Below are 12,818 nucleotides of genomic sequence, written 5' to 3'. Positions count from 1 at the left end.
CTGCGCGTGGGCTTTCTCTAGTTGTGGCGAGCAGCGGGGCTACTTTTCGTTTTGGTGTGCGAGCTTCTCATTGTGGTGGCTTCTCTTGTTGCGGAGCATGGGCTCTAGGCGCGCAGGCTTCAGTAGTTGTGGCACGCAGGCTCAGTAGTTGTGGCTTGTGGGCTCTAGAGCACAGGCTCAGTAGTTGTGGCGCATGGGCTTAGTTGCTCCGCGGCATGTGGGATCTTCCTGGACCAGGGCTCAAACCCGTGTCCCCTCCATTGACAGGTGGATTCTTAACCACTGCGCCACCAGGCAAGTCCGAGAAGCTTCTCCTCTTAACAAGCTTTATTTCTCATCATACAAGTAAAATTACAAATATTTTAGTTGTTAATTAGTTTAGGACACTGTAGAAAACTTTTAATAAAATTGACAGACTATCACATATATTTCTGGGTATTGGTCTCAAATTCACTATACACTTTTTCATGAAAAGCTGTATGAATTAAGAGAGCAGCTGCAGCTCTTATTTATTATAGATCTTGATTTATTCTGTTTCTTAAAGACATTCAGAAGATATCTGTATATCAAAAGAATTGCTGATGATTTTCTCTAGATGTGGACCCATTTAAATCAGTACTGGCCTCTCTCATTTTGTTGATTGCATATATTTGTGACCCTTAGATTATAGGGAATGGAAGTGAACAGCAGCTGCAAAAAGAGCTAGCAGATGTGCTGATGGATCCTCCAATGGACGACCAGCCAGGGGACAAGGAGCTTGTGGAAAGGTCACAATTGGATGGCGAAGGAGATGGGCCTCTTTCTAATCAACTCTCAGCTTCATCCACCATTAACCCTGTGTCATTAGTAGGGCTCCAGAAACCAGAGATGAGCCTGCCAGTGAAACCTGGACAAGGAGGTTAGGATTGCTGCATTGCTTGCATAACTGAAGGTTATTGTTTTTAATATTTGAGTGTCCATTCTGTACTAGGTTTGATTCAAAGCGAGCAAAAACCATTATCTATGTTCTCTAGAATCTTCAGATTCTAGATTTAGGGGGATGTGAGAAGAGTAAATGTATGTACTATTCTGATTTCCCTTTAAATGTATGTCAGTTTAAAAAAAATTTTTATTGGGATAGAGTTGATTTACAATGTTGTTTTAGTTTCAGGTGTGCAGCAAAGTGAATCAATTATACATATACATATGTCCACTCTAAATGTATGTCATTTATACCACAGAAAGAGAAACAGTAGCTATAAGACATTGAGGGAGTCTTAGAGTATTTAAGGATCTTTTTCCAGGAAACAAGGAATTTGATTATAGTGTTGGAGAAATAGAGGAATAATGCTTGGTGAAGAGATGTTTGCCCCAGGCCTTTAATAGCTTGGCGGGAATAGTTGTCAAGTTGAAAAAAGGGAGCTGAAAGACGTAGCAAGGAAGGAGAGAAAAGGCAATTATAAAGGCTTTGGGGAAAGTAGGGTGTTAAAACTGTAGATGTTTATTGGGAAAGGGAAAGCAAGGGGACTGAGAGAACATGATAGAGTAGCTACAATGATGAATGAGAAAAATAATTAAAACAGAGCAGATCAGAAAGAAGACAGAGATAGGATTTTTCAGGGTGGTAAAATACTAAATGTATTTTTGATCTAAATGTAAATTATAAAGTCAAAACAAATTAGAGGAGTCAGAAAGGTAAATCAGATCTGAGTCTCAGGGCACCGTTTAGATTTGGGATTGAGACTACAGCCATACCTAAAATTTTTAGTGTTGGTGACAGAGTTCTGGTGTGAGATTTCTGGCTTTAATGGGCATTTCTTCTGGGGCAATGGCATATTCTCTCATTAGTATTTAATTTTAGAACCTAAATGTAACTTGTAGATTTTTACTTGATATTCATGTCAACAAAATATCAAAGTGAAAATAATCACCTCCTTATTGTTTCTTTCAGATTCTGAAGGGTCTAGTCCTTTCACACCAGTGGCTGATGAGGACAGTGTAGTTTTCAGCAAACTAACTTATTTAGGCTGTGCTTCAGTAAATGCTCCCAGGAGTGAAGTGGAAGCCTTAAGGATGATGTCCATCTTAAGGGGCCAGTGTCAGATTTCACTAGATGTAACCCTGTCAGTGCCGAACGTATCTGAAGGAACTGTGAGGTGAGACCAGCTTCTTGAACTGTTTGTGTTCAATAACATTTGATCAGATTTATGACCTATAGTTTTAGAAAGAAGCAGTAGTGAACAAAATCTAATTATTTTATTCATGTTTAATTCATCTGGCACTTAGTTATCACATCTTCCAAGGATTGTGACCTTTATGAAAAATAGTCACTTGTTTGAACAGTTTTTTATACTCTTCCCCACCCCAGTTCTGTGTAGCACATTAGAAATTTAAATGTTTTGGGGATTATTGAAACATGTTGACCTAAGAGTCTGCCTAACAATTTATATTTCTCATGTGCCCCCAATACAAATACTAGCTTGACACATTAGTTCAGTATGAGATTTCATGCTGACTTTGGAAGTTACAGAAACCTGTTGGTAAATATTAACTATTCCAGTACAGATCCTAAATTTTTAAGATGAGGAAACTGAGGCCCAGAAAAGTCTCTCAAAATGGCTATTGTTTATACTAACTGAAACAGATAACAGTGATTAAAGGTAGCCAGTCAGATATCTGTATTAGCGAGCTAAATACAAAACTCTAATAATGAGTTGAACAGAACTGAAATAAAATAACTTTTTCTTTATTATAAAAAATGCATACTTATTTCAGAAAAATCAGAGGACACAGACAAGCAAAAATTTAGGAAAATACTCTTTTTTAATTTAATTTTTTTTATTGAAGTATAGTTGATTTACAATGTGCCAATCTCTGCTGTACAGCAAAGTGACTCAGTTATACACATATAGACATTCTTTTTTCTTTAATATTTTTTTTCAGTATGGTTTATCACAGGATATTGAATATAGTTGCCTGTGCTACACAGTAGGACCTTGTTGTTTATTTATCCTATTATATAATAGTTTACACCTGCTAATCCCACACTCGCAGTCCTTCCCTCCCTCATCCCACTCCCCCTTGGCAACCACAAGTCTGCTCTCTATGTCTGTGAGTCTGTTCCTGTTTTGTAGATAGGTTCATTTGTGCCATATTTTAGATTAGGAAAATATTCTTAATTCTACTCTCCCGTTGGTAAATAACAGTTAACATCTTGGTTTATTAAGACCCTTTTTGTGTAGTTGTATGGGTATATGTTTGTGTATGTGTGTATATACCTACATATATGGGCAAGTATAATTATACAACTTAGAATCAACATTTTTAACAACAGTGGAATAATATAATACATACATACCATCTTGTAACATGCTTTCCTCACTTAGTTTTTTATATTGTGAATCTCTTTCCATATCAGTAAATATGCTGAAAAATTTTAACTTATGATGGCACATGATGGGCTATTCAGAAATAACCAATCTCTAATGTTACATATTTTAGTTGTTTTAATGAGAAAAGTACTACTAATAATAGCGAATATTAAGCTTTTATTATATGAGCATGTAAGTGCTTTACCTGTAATTTTCTTATAAATTATTTTTTAGCTAAATTTTTATGTATTTTTGTATTTCCTTAGGATCAATTCCTAGAAGGTAGACTTACTGGGTCAAAGATTTGCCCATTTTTATGGGTTTTGATACATTGCCAAATAGCCATCTAGAAATATTGATCTAGTTCATACACTTTTATCAGCAGTGTATGAGAGTATCTGTTTCTCCACCCTCAGTCATTTTGGATTTTTATGGTAGTAGAGTTGTAGCTGTATATGGTTAGCAGTAGTAGTAAGTTAATTAATTAATATTCCAGTTATCTGCATATATAATTCTTCTCTTGAGTATTTAAAGAACTATTTCACAAAGACTCACAAATAATAATTTTAATTGTATTTATTAATGTGAAACTTAATAAAATTTTTTTAGCACTCATTTTTTTTCTTGTAATAAAGTTTATTTCTTTTTCTTTGGCTGCACTGCAGCTTGTGGGATCTCAGTTCCCTGACCAGGCCACCTCAGTGAAAGCGCTAAGTCCTAACCACTGGACCATCAGGAAGCTCCTTAGCACTCATTTTTATATGAGCATTCATTTTTATGTGCTTCTTAGTCAATAGTCATTCCCCCCAACTGAAATTATACTTTGTTCTAATATATTTTAATTCTATAAAGACATGAGAAAACTAGTTTCTCTCGCCCCATGTTTTCAGAGTCTTTATCAAAGTGCCTTTGAACTTGGATTAGGTCCCCTTCTTAGGTATTTCCATTATCGCCTGGGCTTTCCCATCAGTGGCCCTGCCCATTCAATGTTGAAATTGCATAATTTCTTTTTCAGTTTCTTTCATAGCTGTGTCATCAGTGCCCAGAATGGAGCCTGAAATGTTGTAGGTATCACATAAATATTTGTTGAATGAATACATTTTTGAATGAATGATATCCCTTTGATTTTCAGTGAATGGCATCCTTTTGATTTTATTAATGATTTTCTTTTTTTAGGTGTTAACATTTTTTACAGTCTCTCTCCCTTGTTTGCCATGAAGCAAAAGAACATGTTTCACTCTGAGAAAGCACATCACCTTTTTATTTTTTAAAATAATAAAGCAGATTAGGTCATTCTTTTAGGAGATAATGAGAAGCACAGCTTTAATGATCTATTTTGGTATTCCAATTTAGCCATTATCTTTATTTAGTTACAGACTGTATAAGAAACATTGATACTGTTTATGCTTTCCTGATTGCCTCCGTAAAACATGGGGTTATGTAGTTTTTAGTATCATGGAATTGTGTAATCAGTAACTTTAAGAATTCACATATGACTTACTTATCAAGACTTAAGATTAATATGATTAGCATACCAAAAATGGATTATGTGATCTTTTTGCTAGAAAGATGAGTCTTGAATCATAATATGGATGTAGTGAAAATAGTCTACAGTCCCTCTAATCTCTTTATATCTTTTTTTCTGAACAGACTCTTAGATCCTCAGACAAACACTGAAATAGCAAACTACCCTATCTACAAAATCCTCTTCTGTGTTAGAGGGCATGATGGAACTCCTGAGAGTGACTGTTTTGCTTTCACTGAAAGTCATTACAATGCAGAGCTCTTCAGAATACATGTCTTCCGGTGTGAAATACAAGAAGCTGTAAGTACTTAAGAGGGAACTGTCTGCAAATGAAACTTCATCTGTACCCTCAGTACGTTGAAATGATTATAGTATTTATTATGGTCATTTATAAGCCAAATGAAATTCTCTGCTACTGTTTATTTCAGCTGGATGGGCTGAAATGTAAATAAACTAAAAGTTTGGTTAACCTGAACCTCGTTGTTAAGAGTGTTGGAGGAAACCAATTGACGGCTGCTTAATTGGGTTAAATAGGCATCTTGGTTCTAGCAATGACGTATTTGCAAACCGTTCTTTTAGAGCTAAACTTGTAGAATTATTTTTATTATAATCGATACATTCAAGTAATTCCTAACAATTTTGGAAATCATCTTTCAGTTGGATTCACAACCACTTCTTTCTTTTTTATTTTTTTTATTTTTATTTTTTGCGGTACGTGGGCCTCTCACGGTTGTGGCCTCTCCCGTTGCGGAGCACAGGCTCCGGATGCGCAGGCTCAGCGTCTATGGCTCATGGGCCCAGCTGCTCCGCGGCATGTGGGATCTTCCCAGACCGGGGCACGAACCCGTGTCCCCTGCATCGGCAGGCGGACTCTCAACCACTGCGCCACCAGGGAAGCCCCACAACCACTTCTTTTTTAAAGCCTCTTCTCTGACCATTTTTAGTGTTGCTTGCTTTATAGGTCTAATAAATTAGATAATTTGTCAAAAGAAATCAATGGAGGAAAGATGGATTACTCCCCTCAAACAACATAGGTCACCTTCAGCCTTAACAAAAGTATTTTATTCTTGTGATAACAGCCCATTTCCTAACATGTCTGGTTGTAGGTGAGCCGGATACTTTACAGTTTTGCCACTGCCTTCCGCCGTTCTGCCAAGCAGACCCCCCTCTCAGCAACTACTGCACCTCAGACTCCTGACAGTGACATCTTTACCTTCTCTGTGTCTTTAGAAATAAAAGAAGATGATGGTAAAGGTTACTTTAGGTAGGACATCTTATTTTATTCTTTTTATTTGAGTTTGTATTAACATGCTGTACTATCTGTGGATTTAGGGAAATTCTAGGTCAGATTACATAACTTTTACATTATAAAATAATTGCTTTTATGGATAGAGTTTAAAGGAAAATAAATAGGCAAATTTGTAGAGGCAAGATTTAAAGAATTTTAAACAATAAAAAAAATTCTTTCACATAGGAAAATGTATCATGCTACCATGTTCTTTTAGATGGACTCAGAGTAACTGGCTGACTGCTGATATGAAGTATGACAGAAGCTACGTCAGCTGGATCTGTAGCTAGATTTGTTTTGCTGGATTTTTTTTGTGTTTTGGTTGGTTAGTTGGTTTATTTGTTTTAATAATGTAAAGGTCTTAAGGCTGTTGAAATCAAGTTTTACCATTAAAGTTTATCTGAACACATTGGAAGGGGAGAATTGAGGTCTGTATCTGAAATCTAACCTTACATAGAAATAACTGGTTTTGGTTTTTAAGTAAAATTATGCTTGTTTGAGTAGTGAAAATAACCCTGGAATAGAAATTAAAACTTAAATTTAGTTTACTTATTGCTACCATTAACAGTGTGACCTTTTCCAAGTTTCTTTACATCTCCTGACATTAGTTTCCTTATTTATAAAATGAAGTGGCTAGACTCTAAAATCTTTTATAACTTTAAAATATTATGGTTGCAAGATGATTGACTTTTTTTTTTCTCCATAGCCCATATCACAAAATGGGTGCCACTTGGGATCATAATCAATAGTTGCATATAGAAATTTCTTTCCTCCATGACTACCTCATAAAATGAAATTCCATCAAAATATGAATGATTTCTAATATCTTGCTTTTAAATTAAAAAGCACAATGATTGGTCTGTTTGTTTGAAAAACTGATAACCATTGCTCTCCCTCAAGAGACTTTGGAATTGTCATGCCATCTGGTGGCCAATTTAGTGTACAATGCAGCTTCAACTTTGATTTGTACAATCAAGTGTGAGGCCTTGTGCTCTGTGCTTTCTTATTAGCTATATTTCTGTTCTCACAGCAACACTGTGATGTGGTGCTTTCTGCAGTATGCATTCCTGTACTGGGAAGTAGAAACTGTAATCTATAAACCTTGTAATAATTTTTTTCCTTTTTAAGAAACAGAACAGTTTGTTTAAACAGTTTTTTCCCTTTATTAAAAATATTTATGTAGATCACTTATAAACCCCAATTATGAATAGGAAAGATTTCTAAGATCTCTCAGAAGAGAAGCACTAGGATAATTTCTCCTCCTTCTGAGATCAGGTATATTCTAAGTAGAAAGGTAACGATCACAAATATCCCTGGTCTGTTCACCTGTATAGCAAGGAAATGCTATACAGAAAACCCCTGGATGGTCATTTGTTTTTCACATTTGTTAGGGCTTTGTTATCTTTTTGTTGCATTGTTTTCCTGAATTTATAGTTACAGTAGAAAATAGTGTTGTGTGACCTAATACACTGATGAAATCATTGACAAGTATGCCTTTCTTCATCAGATTTGAACTTTTCAAATGCAGTTCCTTTCATCCAGTGATTCTGTAGTATGTCTAGGAATTTACAGAAACAGTCATTGCGGTGCCAAAAGAGTTATCAGCATGAACATTCCCCTTAACACAATAATAGCAAAATTAAAAAGTGGAAATTAAATGTTGACCAGAATAGAATGGTAAAAATACGATGCATTTCACAAAATATACACATATCAAATCGTTATGTTGTAAACCTGAAACTAATGTTGTATGTCAGTTATACCTAAAAAAAGATACAATGGTATACCCATATGACTTACCACCTATTTAAAAAATATATGTATATATAGTTAGCCATAGTACAAGATAGATTGTGGTTTTGCCATAGCATAAATATAGACCAAGTGCCGTGGCAAGAATTAATGCTCTTCTTTTTATTCCTGAAAAAGTATAATCCTATATTATTAAAATTAGAAACCTGCATTTCAGTTTAGTCCTTAGGAAAATGGAGCATTTTCATTTATATCATTCAAAACACTTCGTTCTGATCTTATTTAATCTATAAAGTACCCCATTTGATATTGTCCTTATTTTATAGGTAAAGAAAGCCAGGGAAGATAACCTGGATGTCTGCTTCTTAATTTACACAATAGGAATTAAATGTAAAATTACTTGGTTGGATCCATTCATTCAATGATAGTGATAAGACCAGAAATACAGTCTAGACCCCCCAACATCAGTGAAGTGAACTTCCACTGCTTATACTCTCCACCCTGCTTCCTATTAATGTAGCTTTTCCTTGCCCTTCAGACTCAGGACACCAGTGATAACTTTATTTCCACTGTTGTTGTTTTAAATACTGCTGAGAGATGAGATTATATTAATTTATACTTAAATATCCACAGAACATAGAGACTAGTGTATCTAATATAAATTAAAATCTGAGATCTGTCCATATCCTCATAGGTGAAAATTCTGTCAGCCACAAATATTTGACAGTTTGGTATGCAGAAGTTTTTCTTGCACGTTGGTCATTTTTAGACTCTTATGCTAAGATTCTTTTGATTTTCTAATCTCAGCGTTATCACATGTTCTTGAATTGGTTACTGGTGTAGTAGTGCAGATGGGATTCAAACTAATTTTATTTCTTCAGAGCCAATTTTTAGTTTGAGTAGGTACTCAGAGCTCTCATGTAGCCTTTTATATTATCTTCTAATGGTTCTGTTGCTATTATCTTAAAGTTGTACAGTAATAAGGCACAATTTAGATTTGCTGTATATGGGCTGATTGCTGTAGCAGATTTGTAAGCCTTTGAGAACAAAGGAGCTAGAGAAATGGTGGGTGGGAGACCAGGGGATTATTTTGGTAAACTGTCATTTAGAGAATATTTTCAACTGTTTTCTTAAGGTGATGTTTAACTGCATCATTAATGTTATTTTTATAGTTATTACACATGCTTACAGTAAGGTTATTGCTGCTTAAGGGAAGAATTAGGCAACAGCTTACTGTTGACTATATCTTCCTCATTTCTTGTTTTTTGAAAGCACCTTGTTTTGAAATTCAAAGGATCTATATAATTATCTTTTCTTCATTATATATTTAAACAAATAAGGCATGAATAATTTATTTGTAAAAAACAGTGACTAAATAGAAAGTGAAAAAAACTAACATTTTTTGAGTGCCTTGGAACTTTATAAATATCTAATTTAATTTTCACAGCAACAAAAAAGAAAAAACTAAAGCCACGTTTTAGGGGTCATAAGAGTGGTTTTGTAGCTTTTATAAATGGTTTCTATAATGGTTTAGTGGATTACATACAGTAATGATGATATTTTCATATCAAGAGGCAGATGATGATTTTTAAATATCTGTTATGATTTGAATACCAGGCATAGAAAAGAATTAAATGTGATTCTTTTCAGTGCCTGATTTTCAAATCATAACAAAAATTGTTCTGGTGTATGTTACGAGAAAGTGCTTTGCAAAATTAATGAAACATGTTGTTCTACAGTGCAGTTCCTAAAGATAAAGACAGACAATGCTTTAAACTACGCCAAGGAATTGATAAAAAGATTGTCATCTATGTGCAACAAACAACTAATAAAGAACTTGCCATTGAAAGGTAAACATTTTTAGTAAGTTTGGCTTAAATATAAATTTTAGTTTTTGTCAGTCTAGTGGAACAGTCATATACTGTATTCAAAAATGTATTTGCAAAATATTTTGTTCCCTGAGGAATTCTTTTGTTCATTAAAGTGAATACTTCATTCATTTTGAATTATCTCTCATAAATCTTCAGCTAATATGTTGATCTCAACTATGTGATAACACAAGGCAAACATAAAATTTGTTTATCTCAAAGAAATAAAGATGATTTTGGTAATGCTACTTTATTGATAATTTTAATATGTCCTTTTTTCTATCAAGAAGAATTTTTTTAAAGCGATCTAATTTAAACATCTTTCTGTAGTCTCTTTTCCAAATTTATGTCAGTTCTTTTTTTGCAGGTGTTTTGGTCTTCTCCTTAGCCCAGGAAAAGATGTACGAAATAGTGACATGCACTTGTTAGATTTGGTAAGGATTGCTTTTTTTTTTTTTTAAGTTTATACACTATTTCCTCTATAAAGGTTGTTTCACCAAATCTAAGGTTAAAGCACATTTATGAAGCAATAAACAAAGATAAGGAAATTTCCTTATTTCCTACTTGCTGTTTACTAGTCTGACCTTAGAGCTACTTAGTCTGTCTCAGTTTCTTGATCGTGTAATAGTGAATAATTCTTGTTTATCATGTAAGTTTGACGTGGGAATCAAAGGAGACATTTTGTGAGAGTTATTTGCAAACTATCATGAGCTTTATAAAAGTAGGTGGTGTTCATATTGTTGCTATTATGTGAAAACCTTTGTTTTCATAACTAAATTTATGTAGTAATTACTTACTTGACAGAAGAATTCAACATAGGTTTAGGTAGTAAATTTCCCTAGTGTCTGTACGGTTTGATATGATTTGCAAGCATTTGCTTTATGTATAACTTTTCAGGAGCAGTTGCATAAATAATCGGCACATCTTTAATTTTAACTGTAATCATTTGTATATACTCACTCCTAACTTTTATATATATATGATCCTGTTTCATATTCTTATATTTTTGTAACCTCTTTTTTTTTAAAGGCAGCAGAATGGCGGGTTAGCTGTTTTGTGTGTGTGGGTTTTTTTTTTTTTTTTTTTTTTGCATTAATGTTGTTTTTACTCTTTTCTTTAGGAATCTATGGGCAAAAGTTCAGATGGAAAATCCTATGTTATTACTGGGAGCTGGAATCCAAAATCCCCACATTTTCAGATTGTAAATGAAGAAACTCCTAAAGGTGATGCAGATTGCTGACATCATGAACAGAAATTTTAGTCCCAAGGAGATACCCAAATCTTAGCACTACTTATTTGATAAATATTTAGTGTTTACCTACTTCTGATGAAACAAAGGAATTTGAATAGTTTTTTGAGTTTACTGTTAAATTTGACCAGTAAACAAAGTATTTTTTCCTCCCTCTCCTTTCTTCATTTTTTCCTTTTCCTGCTTCCTTTTCTATTTATGTACTTTTAAAAAATATATTATTTTTTTTATTTACAGGCTTCTAAATATTTATTTTATTTTTTATTTTTAATTTACATTTATAATTTAATTTATTTACAGGCTTCTAAATATTACTTGTTTTTGTGGAGAGATAATATATGCACATATAGTTAAAAATTCAAAGGTATCTAGGGAAAAGCAAAAGTTTACCACAGTTCCCAGTGTCCCACCCTAAAGAGCACCACTGTGACCAGTTTCTTGTGTAGCTTTTCAGGTATGCTATGCATAAACAACCTTTTTCAAGATGTTTCATACTCTTCCTGAATGTCATTTAAAGTTTGTAATAGAAGTAATTACTTTTACATTAATCATATGAGCAAATATATTTCCATTTAAAAAATTTGCTTCTGCCTTCTCTCTCCCTAGATAAAGTGCTGTTTATGACGACAGCTGTTGATTTAGTAATAACAGAAGTGCAGGAGCCTGTTCGCTTTCTCCTAGAGACAAAAGTCCGAGTTTGCTCACCTAATGAAAGATTATTCTGGCCCTTCAGCAAACGTAGTACTACTGAAAATTTCTTTTTGAAACTAAAACAGGTACTGTACTTTTCTATAAATATAGATGGGGAAATAAGAGAAATTACTTCTGAGGCTGATATGTCATTAATCCAAGCTGTCAATTAGATCTTTAAATAGTTAATGTGTATTTTAAATATAGTAAGAGGAAAATTGTTTTATTTTTACCCACCTATTTATCATTTTTGTTGCTCTTCACTTCTTCTTGAAGAACCAAGTTTCCATCTAGTCTCACTTGCCTTTAACCTGAAGACCTTCTTTTAGGATTTCTTTTAGTGGAGATCTGTTAGAGACATAACTCTCAGATTTCTTTATCTGAAAATCTTTATTTCACTTTTATTCCAGTAGGATATTTTCACTGGGTATAGGGTTCAGGATTGACAGTTTTTTTACTTTCAGCACTTAAAGATGTCATCCCACAGTCTTGTGGTTCTCATTTTTTTTTTTTTTAAAGTAAGTATTTTCTTTTTTTTTTTTTTTTTAATCTGGTTGCACTGGGTCTTAGTTGCATCAGGCTGGCTCCTTAGTTGTGGCATGCAGGCTCCTTAGTTGTGGCATGTGAACTCTTAGTTGGGGCATGCATGTGGGATCTAGTTTCCTGACCAGGGATCGAACCCTGGCCCCCTGCATTGGGAGCGTGGAGTCTTATCCACTGTACCACCAGGGAAGTCCCTCTCATTGTTTTTGGTGAGAAGTCAGCATGCATTTATATTATTGTTCCTCTCTTTGTAATGGGTCATTTTCTCTGGCTGCTTTTTTTTTTTTTGCTGTACGCGGGCCCTCTCACTGTTGTGGCCTCTCCCGTTGCGGAGCACAGGCTCCAGACACGCAGGCTCAGCGGCCATGGCTCATGGGCCCAGCCACTCCGCGGCATGTGGGATCTTCCCAGACCGGGGCACGAACCCGTGTCCCCTGCATCGGCAGGCGGACTCTCAACCACTGTGCCGCCAGGGAAGCCCTATTATTTTTTATCTTTGGTTTTTAGACTTTTATCTATGATGTGCTTAGGTGTGATTTTTCTTTCTGTTTGT

At 34.5% G+C, this 12,818-nt stretch overlaps 1 protein-coding gene across 1 annotated transcript in view; it reads left to right on the top strand.

Annotated features, from left to right (window-relative positions):
- RABGAP1 (RAB GTPase activating protein 1) overlaps positions 1-12,818 on the top strand; it is a 146,000-nt gene that overhangs the window by 41,343 nt on the left and 91,839 nt on the right. The window contains exons 3-10 of the mRNA XM_082656281.1: positions 664-898; positions 1,931-2,135; positions 5,001-5,175; positions 5,982-6,139; positions 9,655-9,765; positions 10,151-10,217; positions 10,904-11,006; positions 11,639-11,808. Of these exons, the coding sequence (XP_082512407.1) occupies positions 664-898; positions 1,931-2,135; positions 5,001-5,175; positions 5,982-6,139; positions 9,655-9,765; positions 10,151-10,217; positions 10,904-11,006; positions 11,639-11,808 (1,224 nt within the window). The remainder of the gene's footprint in view (positions 1-663; positions 899-1,930; positions 2,136-5,000; positions 5,176-5,981; positions 6,140-9,654; positions 9,766-10,150; positions 10,218-10,903; positions 11,007-11,638; positions 11,809-12,818) is intronic.

The sequence above is a fragment of the Grampus griseus genome, assembly GCF_964374135.1.
Source record: "Grampus griseus genome assembly, chromosome: 6".
NCBI classification, from domain to species: Eukaryota; Metazoa; Chordata; class Mammalia; order Artiodactyla; family Delphinidae; genus Grampus; species Grampus griseus.
This window is presented reverse-complemented; position numbering and strand designations above follow the sequence as displayed.